The sequence below is a fragment of the Poecile atricapillus genome, chromosome Z (genome assembly GCF_030490865.1).
Source record: "Poecile atricapillus isolate bPoeAtr1 chromosome Z, bPoeAtr1.hap1, whole genome shotgun sequence".
NCBI lineage: Eukaryota > Metazoa > Chordata > Aves > Passeriformes > Paridae > Poecile > Poecile atricapillus.
In genome coordinates, this window is record NC_081289.1 from 100401119 (window position 1) to 100413177 (window position 12059).

The window sequence follows — 12059 nt, forward strand, 5'->3', positions numbered from 1 at the left end:
AGATGCCTAACCTCATAGCAGCACTGAAAATAAAACTGCCTTTCAGGAGTTGACATGGCTTTTTACTTGCAAAACACTACATAACCCACAAATATGGTTTGTCAGATTAACAAATCCTGGTTTGATTCTGATAGTGGTATGGGAATTGACAGCTATGCTGTATCACCAAACAGGTTCTGAATGCTTTCCAGCAGCATTGCAAGCATTGTCACACAGTCATGTTTCATTTTTTTTACTTGGCAGCAAAATAAGAATGTCAAAATTTCACATGCAATTATTTTGAACAAATGTAAGAGTGACCTAATCTCTGAATTCTGAGCAAAGTATTCTTTTAATTCATTCCTCCCCCCATTATGTTTGACATGAGGTAGCTCTATAGACAGTTTAATTTATTTTTTTGGTTATATTTAATTTAATAACACTTTGGAGAACAGTGAAGTCTACAGAGCAATCTGCTGCCAGCAAAACCAAGTACACCAGAAGTCTTAACAGTCAGTTTCTGAAATTCTGTGCCTACGGATTACATTCTAAATGGACAGTAATGAGATATGCAGTGTACACACATCTATCACACAGAAAACAAAAATTGGAGCAAATACTGAAAGAGTAGAGCAGATTTTTTTTTTCTTCCAGATGCTACTTTGCCTTAATACTTGCCTTCCATTCTAAATGCAAGTAAGCAAAGACTACATTACCCTACCAATTTCCCTAAGGAGAAAATTGATACAAGTAACTTCCCTACAAACACAGCAGGAAGGAATTGACCCTGGGGCTTCCAGTAAAGAAAGCCAGTAACAGTCACAAATGGATACTAACACCCTTATGCACAATTTAAAGCTCTATTGAACAAAGCACTTCAGACTTAAACTGTTTTCTTACAAGGCAATGCACAATGCAAACGTTTTTCTGGTCTTGTTTCAGCCATAAATGCATGTTCTTGCAAATGCTATAGAGATTCTGAAGATTTGGTGCTCGTCTTGGTGGCCAGCCACATTCAGAAACCTGCAATGAGGGAGACAAGAGACAGTAGACATGAGAAACAGTATTATATTGTCACATATTATGTTGTCACAACCTAAGTTATGCAAATGTCTACAAAGCAGTTTTACACTTTAATGCCACCTTCATGTTGAAATGAAGCAAGATGCTCAAGGAAAGCAGTCTTACAGAGTGTAAACACCACTTTTTAGGATGAAGTGCAATAAAACTTCAGTTCTGTCTACAAACAACTGCACAAGGAGAACTCAGATTACTATCTGAAATATTCTTAGAGCAAGGAGTAAAATAAAACAGATTTCAACTTCATTTGTGTGTGTATACTTAAGCAAAAAAAACCCCAAAAAAGCCCCAAAGAAACTCAATAACAGAAAAAATAGGCTTCTTTTAATATTTATCCTTTGTTCAAAGAGCTTGAAACAGTAATATTCCATTTACAGTAACTGCTTCAAAACACTAACAAAAAACACTAACAAAACACTAACAGATAATCAGCTAAGAATACATAGCCTTAAAATTAACTATCCAGTAAGGATGTAGCATATGAAACTTGACTCTTGGAGCACCTGAAACACCTGAAGAATAGATATATTCATGATCAAGGAAGCAAGTTACAAATGAAGCTTTTTCTATTTTCGTCTCAGCTGCAATTGCCAGATATTGAAGACCAAGTTTTCCTGTCAGCAACATGTCCTCCTATCTTGATAAAGAGTTCAAGAGTTACTCTGAAAAGAATGACCTGAACTGATTAACACAAAACACTGCATTTGTGCCAAGCACAGGAAAGAAGGCTCAAATAAACAGTCTAAATCTCCTACAACTTTTCATTGTACTCTAGTATTTTAATTAAAAATAAGGCCATTCCAGAAAGCATCACTTTGCAAGAGATGTAAATTGCATATTCCTTGTTAGTGCAAGCTTATGTAAGATCACCAGTAAACAAAGAAAAGCTAAGGCAAAAAGACCTTTTCATCCATGTTCACCATAAGATTCAATGTGGGCTTCAATACATCTCAAATACTACAAGAGCAGTATGTGTGCTGGTTTCAGCTGGAGTAATTTTCTCCGTAGTAACTAAAAGAAGCTGTGTTTTGTATTTGTGAGGGAAACAACATTGTAAACACAGGGAATTTTTTATTTTTACTCTTAGCATGGCTTAGAGTTAATGTCTTTTCTGCCTCTCACATCATCTCACCAGTGAGCAGGCTTGGGGTGCACAAGAAGCTGAGAGGGGACACAGCCAGGACAGGTCACCCCAGCTAACCAAAGGAATATTCCATACCACAGGACATCATGCTCAACCCATAAAGCTGGGGGAAAAAGAATGGAAAGGGAAACATTTAGAGTGATGGCATTTGTCTTCCAAAGTAATCATAATGTATGATGGAGCCCTGAACCCCTGGGGATGGCTGTACACCTACCTAACCATGGGAAAAGGTGGATAAATTTCTTGTTTTGCTTTGCTTGCACCTGTGTTTTCTGCTTTACCTATTAAACTGCTTTTATTTTAACCCATGAGTTCTCACTTTTACCTCGTAATTCCTTCCCCAGTTCTACCAGGGAGAAATAAACAACCAGGTGTGTGTGGCTTGGTTGCTGGCTAAAGTTAAATCACAATACTGCAAAACAATCATATTGAAGCATTGCAGCTTCAGACCAGAATGCAGCCAAAAAAAATGTGTATACAAAAAAGCAAAAAGTACAGACTTTCTTCCTTGTAATTTACCATTTATTTTCTACTCAAACACTAGGTTTCCTACAAGATGTAACAAAAACATTGCTTTCTGTTTCTTTAGCTGTGTTTTATGCTCTAAGTGTCCTGGCAATTAGTAGAATGATGGATAGTGCACAAACTATCAGAGCAATCTATTCGAAGGACTCAAAACTAGCAGAGAAGACTTCAAAACTACCATTAATTTTAACCAAGATTACAGAAATTTGTAGAAGTTCCATATAGATAGCGAAAACAAGAAATCAATAATATGTAATTTCATACATACCTTCTAAGTAAAGTGTCAGAATTAAGAATTCTAGAAGCTTTTCTCCTCTAATCATGTTTAAAGGCTTCCCATAATCATCTTTTGCAGGCATTAAAGTAAAACTAAGCTTCTTTCCTACAAGGCTGCTCTCATCCAGTACTGAACAATTAAGTCAGTCAGCATTGCTGGACATCTCAGTTTCAAGAATAAGCAGGTAAGGGTTCCAAATACAATTACAGTTTGTTTCCAAGTAAAATAACTGCCTTTTTAAATACTCCTAAATAATAAAGTGGTCATGAGCCTGCAATGTTTCAACTAACTATGACCTACTATGACTTCCCAACAAAACCAAGATCATATTACCATTCCTAGTACCAATACATCAGGTGTACAGACACCTTAGACTTGCATAACCAAAAAATTCATTGGTAAGCAAATTCCCAGTCACAGAATTTATCATTCCATAAACAGGGATTGATCACTTTGCAGGATGTGGAATAAATCAGTTCACTACATCAGTCTCAGACTTTCCAGCAATCTAGTACTAAAAAGAATTGCTGAACATTTTGCTTTGAGGTACCTGCTACAAATAATCACACAGTAGCTTTCCTGCATATTCAAGTTTTTTTGCCTTCCATCTTGAATAGCCTCTACCCAGACCTCATATTGAACCAGATACAGACAAAGAAGCTGACTGGATTCATCCAAAGAGGCAGTAATGATTTCTTTCAGGTGTGACAATACTTTATCTTGTTCACAAGGAAACTAAAGGAAGTGATAGCATTAGGAAAAACATATGAAATATACCTCACCCTGACATGTTAAGTCAACTCTGATAACTGAAATAATGCTAAGGATGGCTCTGCATATGGCCCAAAAGGCTTTATTATTCTGCAACAAATAATGGTTCCAGACTGTCTTCTTGGCAGACAGTGTTTGTGGAAGGGGCATGATCTCTACAGACTGTTAAGGTGCTGGACAACTCAGAACACAGTAACAGTCCCGACTGTTGAGCCTTTTACAGGACAATTGAGGTTTACTTAGGAGCAGACACTGAAGTCCAGTATCTCAGCACTTAACAAGATGTCCTCTATACCTTGTTGCTGAATTAGGCAAATGACTTCATATTAGTATCAGATAAATTGCCAGGAAGGATAATGGAGGCTCAGCTAAGCTACAATACTGAAGATGGTGAGAACAATCAGTCAGCTATGGCAGAATCATATGGGAGACAAATGGTGTGCAGTGGGACAAGGAGAAACTACAGTGAATAGATTATGCAAATCAGTCACTATGTTTTGATAAAGGAAAATATCCTTGATAAAGGAAAATGGTAGAATATAGGAGAGATTGACATTTTAGTAAGACCTTAATTACTTTAAGTAATCTCCACTTAAATTTGAAACACATAAGACACATGGGCATGTTTTCAAATATATCACTATCCTAGAAAAAACTGACTTTAGTCAATAAGATTAAAGATCCACTACCAGTTAAGTTTGGATTTAAAGCAAAGATGAGGAGAATATAGGTTACTCTTTGATCTTGCGTCAATACTTATTCTTTTGTCATCTTTTTGATTAACCTACTAGAGTCCATTTTACAATAAAATGCAGAAGGTATAATGAAAACACTGTGTTTCAAGGCCTTTTAGAAAAACTATACACACCCTGTTATGGAATCTTGAAGGCCTGTATGTTCTTGGAGAGAGATTGTACACAGCATAATGCCCAGGATGTTTAGAGTCCAGACACAACCGCACATCTTCTATGTTATTTTTGATGGCAGATTCTACACCTTCAGCTGGAAAGGACATCACTGAAGACAGAACAAACAGCAATTGAAATTTTTCATATAGCATGACCAAGGAGAAATTATATTTAAGAAAGATATAGATATCATACCAGCAATTCTGGAAGTGATATATGATATATCCAAGTCTCCTTTTGCGTAACTGAAAGAGAACACATTGGCATTAATAGTGGGAGATACAACCATTCAAGTCCTAAGTCTAGAAGCCAGATCTCTCAGGTGACACCCACCGCTACAAATAATGTTTTATTTCCTCCATCTGAGGCTTGTTACAATTACATTTCAAGAGTTTCAGAACAGAGCTTTCAGAACAGATACTGTGTTTAAGCACTTTCTCATTTAAATCAATTGCACCAAAACCACCTGTGGGATTTGTACAGATGCCTTTAACTCACTCCTCTAGCTCCCACTCTTACTAATAAAAATGCACTGTAGGGTGTCAGCGTGAAAGCTTAATGAGGTCACATTAATATCTTTAATGAAGAATACCACAATGCTTAAAAGAAAGACTACTAGCTGAACATCAAAGTTTAAATTACATAGCTCTGGCATGTTACTATCTGGCACAGATGGCCATGGTGCCCAATATCCAAATTCCATATGGACAGTGTTAGCAAAACTTCCCTGTCTAGCCAGTTAGGAAGGACTCTGAGTCACACTCAAACCACCATCAAACTTGTTACTGCCAGGACAGAAGGCCCTTTGCAGTTGGAGAGCCAATGGGTGCCCCACTTCACTCCTTACACACCCCACACTCACACAGTCAGACCACCTTCCCTTAGTTGGACCACAGGTTTACCATAGTAGAGTCCCAGATCTATGGCTGCTTTAAGTTATTTAATCCTCTTGCAGCAATAGAGTAACAGCTGGAGCTCCTGCCTCCCAGGAGAGACTCCCAAGAAAGGAAATGGTGGGCTTTTACACCCTCAGTGGTCTATGGGTGCCAAAATCCGTGTCTTCCTCCTGAGTCCTTGGCTCCTGCCATGTCTCAGTGTCCAGTCACCTGGCTGGCTCACAGGTCCCTGTGACCTTTGCTGTGCCAAACACTGGCAATTCCTGACCTCTTTCCTCAGGCTCCCAGCCAAGCTCAACCTGAAGCTCCCACTGCAGTTGCACCCCAAGCTATCTGCACTCAACATAAAGGGTACTTAAATCTCTTTCCTCATTTAAATAATTCTTCCAAAAATTCACTTCCAGAATTCCCAAAGTGAGCAAGGCATCAGTCATTACACATCTCTCTCTCACACAACTGTGCACAGTTTAAAAGTGCAGCCTTTTCAAAAAATCTCCTGGTGATACTTAAGTCTGTTCCCTGCACCTTTACCTAATCATCCACATTATGGCAACAATTAACTAATTTAAGACCACTATTATTTTTTTTGTTTGTTTGTTTCTATGGTATCTTTTATGCAGCAGAATAAAAAAGCAAGAGAAAAAAACTGAAGAGACCCAGTGCAGGCCAGCAACCTTAAGTATAACTCACTGGTCTGCATTCTGGGGACTGGCAAAATAAGAACAAGTCTCACCAAAAGAATTTGATTTAGACATCCCTAATTTAAATATCTCAGTAGCCTATTAACTCCAGAATATCAAAACGTCATCAAAACACTATGATGCATATAATTAATTCAGAGGCACTAACAAAACTTCTATATCCCAACAAAATATCAAGACGCTGCTTAGAAAAGCAGACCTAGGATACTACACTGAAATTTTGAAACACAAGAAAGAACATTAATTTTTGATTCTTTACTGCTTGCTAGTAATGATGGAGGTTAGAGGGACTGTTTAAAAATACATATTGTATATATACACATTATATCTGCATATACATATATAAATGTATATTTAATATACAAGGATAGTGAAGAGGACTTTAGATTAGGGAAGAAAAATCTTCTGAATGCAAGGCCATTTAACAGTATTTATGAAGAACGGCATAATCAGTGTCCTAGCAATGATAGTGATTCACTGTCTTAAACAGAAACCACAAGGAAGTTTTAGTCTCACCAGACAAAGCATTTAAAAAAACCCAAAATCCTCAGCCTTGAGAAATCTTGCATAAAGAGGTAGACAAATGGGCACAATTTCAAAATTGTTTGCAGTTTTGGAAGGACATACTTCATCCTGTAAGCTCAGGTGGTAATCCTGTTGCAGACAGGATCCTAATGAAAACTAATTAAGGCAGATATTTACATTCAGAGCTAATAATGATTGCTCACTAAAATTTGTGATGATTGTAGTCCTTTATAGAGATGAGAAATACAAACGCTATTTGTTGATTACATCCAAGCAGCTTCAAGCAAGAAAATATGTAGTAATTCTATTACCAATTTTTTTCGTATCGAGATAAAGGACCAATATGAACCATTATCCCTGCAATGCCGTAACACTGAGGTTAAGCAGCAACTTGCAACATCAGCACAAAACGAGTAAGAGCAAGAAACCAACAATACTCACATCCATTATTCCCTTGGGAAGACTTTCAGATATTGACTTCTTACTACCAACACCACTCAACTCAGCTTTGTTTTTTACATTTGTATAAACTAAAGAGCAACATCAGGAGCATGGATCTCACCATACACACAGAGATGTAAGAGTGCAGTTTAGTATGTCAACAGAGCACAGCATAGCCAACTTTAGCTTTATATTTTGCAGGAGTGTTATATAAGTATGTGACTATTACACTGAAAAAGCTTCAGAATCGTTGCACAGTCTTAATTAAAATGAAGCTTCTTAACTGTAAAATCAACACAAGTTTACAGAACATGTCATCATATCCTTGAATTCACTCAACTTTATTCTGAAGATTTCACAGCTACTTCAGTAGTAAGATCTGAACACAAGGTACTCTGTTTTCAGCAGAGTGTTTTATGTCAGAATGGTAACTGAGATTTCTTTAAATGGTAAGAAGGTTACCATTATTAATGAATAGAAGAATACCAATGTATTCTTCCTTGTTTAAGCGTTCCTATGCATTTCAAGATAAAACTCTCTAACTAAAAATCACAAATAAGGTCTTTCATATTCTTAACAGCAGAAATTTCATTTAGATAGCAGTTTTGCTGGCAGGTGGTAAGAGAAGAAAAGTGTGCAAACATAGACACACACAGAGTATTTTCAGCCTGTGATCCAACATGGCAAACTCTGTGTGTTTTTAAGGGTCTAACTAAGCTCAACAAAAAGTGTGATATGACGCCAACACTTAGTCACTTTTCTGATGATACCAGGCTTCTTCAAAACTGGGACTACTTCACTGTGGGATGGGACTAGACTAGTCTAGTCTCTGTATGGAGAGCTATTTCTTAACAATATCTAATGGGGGCCTACAAGAAAGCTGGAGGGGCTTTTTGCTAGGGCTTGTAATGATAGGATATAAGGGGATGACTTTAAATTAAAGAGAGCAGACTGGTATTAGTCTAGTTGAAGGTGTCCCTGCCCATTGCTCAGGGCAATCAGATGCTGTTTCCAATCCAAACTACTGCTTGATTCTATGAAATGACGCAAGTAAGACATGAATTCTGATTTGGCAGAATAAATATTAAAGCAAAAATAAGAAGTTCTAACTGCATGTTAAAAACTTCTCACTGTGTAAATGGTTGGCCAGAGACTAGATGCACCTAAAGACTGTAATATTAAACAAAAGACCATTCCAGCAAATTAAAAACTAAAAGGAAACTAAAATTAGCAACTAAACTCACAAAATAAACTAGTTAATATACAGAACAACATTCTAAAATAATACCTTCTGTTTACTAATAACTGAAGATGATAAAGAACAAAGATGACAGACTAACCAGCACAGTTACAATATGAGCATGTAAACCATTAAGTTAAATGCTGCCCTAATACTAAGCAATCTTCTGCCAGACATCTCTGCACTAAAAAGATTAGAAAAAAATATCTATCCATCGCTATTTTCAGCTTATTTTTTAAAAGCCAGGAAGGAAAACAGCGCTAAAATTCACATCAATCTGTTCCCACTTGGTTTTGCTTCATAAAACTGAATTAATCATGCAACTACCTAGTGCAATGAAAAGATCCAGGAAATAAAATATTAAACAAGAAAGAAAATTACCTTAAAAGCAAAGAAAACAAGCATAAAAGGCAGCTAATTGTTCCTAGATTACTACATTATAATCTCTTCAGCAAAAGAGATTGTTCTGACAAAGCAAAGAAAGATTGATCACAAGTTTTGCCTGCTGTTTTCAATATCAGTGAAGATCTAATCCTTAGAACATTTAGCTATGTTTTTCGACAGGACATTTGTAACTTGTATGGATGCAGGCCTCAATAAGCATAAAAACTGGTCACGGGCACAGGAGCTCCACAAGCGACAAACTGATGAGCTTAACAGAGAAGTACTGTGGCTGCACAGCTGCAGGCTGAGCTTTCAGGCACACATGGCCACATCTGCTGGATCCAAGCTCCTGCTTGTGCAGATGGTGCCACTTCACAAAGTAGGGTATATCTTCTCAATCTCCACCCTGGTACTAGTTTTTAAGTTAGTTCGTAACAAGAGGGTTTAACCTCTGTTGCTCTTTGTCCTCTCTCATGTAACTATCAGGCTGCATCTGCCTGACCTGAACCTGCAACAGAGATTATGAGACTTGCAACAGAGGGAGCCTGGGGGACAATAGAGATGATCCTCATTTACTCTCCTGTTCATAGCAGCTTGTAATGTGTGTTTCAGTTTTCAGATTTTATCATTTATTAGGACTAACAAGAGACCAAAATCAGAATCAAGCTAAAGGTAGCTACAAAAAAGAAAAAAAAATAACTTTTTTTGTCACAACAGAAAAAAACTTAAATCTCACATAGCAGTTTGGGATTCAGTGAGACAGAAGTCTATCTGCAGACAAAGGAAGTAATTCAGAAAAGCAATGGTAAGTAGGAAGGAGAGAGCCTACCTAATGAAATTATAGATTCCAATACGAAAAGTACTTAAGTGGGGTGAGGAAAATGCACAACACAGAAGAAATATTTTAATTTTTCCAGAACGTCTGTTTCTTATGTTGGTTGAAGGGTTTCGGAAGAGCAGTCAAAGATGCAACAGCAGAAGAGGTGTTCTCACATTGCCAATTGTATCAGCTATATCCACAAACACAAGTTTGTGAAAGCAGAGAAATGAACATGACAGAAACAGACATGCCCTATAGTAGATGCAAACAAAGAATAAACAATTCAGCTTGATTAAAACACAGTTTAAGAATGTACAAGCACAGTGGTAGAACTCTCAGCAGAACAGTGAATGTTAAATGCTAGCATATACTATATACAATACTAAAGAACGTAAGCCTACCTTAGGCCCTAGAGAACAGTAAGTATTGGTCACGTTAATTCATGTTTTGACATTTCACTGAACTGCTAAATACAGTAAGGATTCAAAATAAAAGGCAATTCAAAGAATGAAAACTACACAGCTCAGGGCTGCTTAATATTGGCAAATTACAAGTGGACTTTGTCTTTCAGTCACTGGAAAAAGAGTATTAAAATAACTGATTCTCACTGGCAGAATTACATGGCTGGAGCATTCCCTCTTTTTTCCCACTCCTCAGCCCAATAACTAACTCCACTTAGATAACACAAGAAAAGAAAACCACAGTTGTATGGAGATAGAGGGTGCTCCACAAAACCAAAATTTGCTTACGATAGTGCAGAACTTAAACAAAAAATATTTCACATATTGTGTCAAAGGTGATGGCCAAAAGTCACCTAAATAAAAACTCTTACTCAACCAACCAAGTCCAAGGGACTGACCTCCTCGTGATAATCTTGGGACATAGCATACACTGACAATCCTCTGTCAATCCACCACCATACATGCAAACATGTATTCTTTAGCTTGGAAAGGTCTCTGGCTAATGGATCTTATTTGCATATGACAATATACCCATCCATTAAAAGCTACATACCAGTATGAGGTCAAACAATTACCTTTTCAAGATACTCAAATCTAGTAAACAGTAAGCATCCATATGTGACTTACTGTAATTCAAACAAATGAGGTAAAAGTAGTGAGTTTTCCTTTGCCTAAGTAAGTTCCACAAGCCATGCACTAAGCTGTTGTGTTCAGCCACAGAACACTAACTAGCAACTGAGAAGAAGCATATTAAGTCTTGACAATAAGACAGATGCAAGACTTATTTTTGGCAGTCATCATAATCTAAACAAACAGTTGTAGAGAAGAGCATGAGAACTGAGCAGAGTCTTTTCAGACAGCAAGTACTCACTGTCCAGTACTTCAGAAGTTGCTAGGTGAGCTCTGCAGAAGTGGTTGGATGTACAGTTATTGTTTTATTCCTTGCCCACTACACTTACTTTGGAAGCAAAGGAAATCACACAAAGCAAAAAGCTACATACATCTGTAAGGTAAGAGAAATAAAAATAAGGTGTAGGCACAGCACAAGCCATTTCATGTTAAAAAGATAATTTCAGACAGTCTGAAACCACCACTAGAAAAGAAAAAGCTGCATAAGATGAAATTCAAAAAAAGTAATTAAACTTCCCGTAGCCTTTAAGGAGAAAACCATTTGCAAGAGTGGGAAGAGAAAACTTCAAATATAACTAAGTGACAGAGGTGCACCCAGAAAGTCATGTGGAGTCAAGAGAATAAGAAAGTGAAGTGTAGGAGTACTTCAGATGCACTTAGTGTACAATAAAAACATAGTAAGATCTAATACACAGCCATGGCAAAGTAGGGCTTGTAGCTTTGCCATAACTGCTTTTCACTCTGAAATAGTTTGATCCCCTTGTAAACCTCCCTGTCCTGTGTCCATATGGTTTACCCCGGAAAAAAAGTCTAATGCCACTGTCCCAGTTATTGCTATAGAAAGCTTAAGGACAAACCAAAGCAGTGCACCTTTTGCAACCCTTAAAAAATAGAATACCTGGCCTTTCTAAGCCATACTTAGAAGTTTTAACAGTCTAAGTGTAAGAGCAAACAGCTAAAAACACACTTGAAGTGGATACAGAGGTGCAGATACAGAGAACCTGATCATTATAAATATTTTAGAGCAGTACTATGCACAAGTAACACAGAAATTCTGAAAAAAAAAACTACATATGAAGAAATATGCATAAAGCTGAAACATAATATCTCAATTAAAGGACACAAAGCCTACAGTGAGAAACAGATTTGAGTATTCTTTTGGGGGCTCTAGTTCAGACATAGTACTCAGTAGTGACTTACCTGCTCTTATTAGAACAAAGAAAACCCTTTAACACTGAAAATAGAATTTTATTATGAGCTAAAACTGTATACATAGT

At 37.1% G+C, this 12059-nt stretch overlaps 1 protein-coding gene and 1 long non-coding RNA gene across 3 annotated transcripts in view; one reads left to right on the forward strand and one right to left on the reverse strand.

The window, feature by feature from the left end:
• LOC131572687 (uncharacterized) overlaps positions 1-12059 on the forward strand; it is a 61328-nt gene that overhangs the window by 34705 nt on the left and 14564 nt on the right. The window lies entirely within an intron of this gene.
• GAK (cyclin G associated kinase) overlaps positions 1-12059 on the reverse strand; it is a 67218-nt gene that overhangs the window by 30883 nt on the left and 24276 nt on the right. For both annotated transcript variants that reach the window (XM_058825950.1, XM_058825949.1), the window contains exons 12-14: positions 4880-4929; positions 4645-4793; positions 880-1002 (exon numbers count right to left, since the gene is read on the reverse strand). In XM_058825950.1, coding sequence (XP_058681933.1) covers positions 880-1002; positions 4645-4793; positions 4880-4929 — 322 coding nt within the window. The remainder of the gene's footprint in view (positions 1-879; positions 1003-4644; positions 4794-4879; positions 4930-12059) is intronic.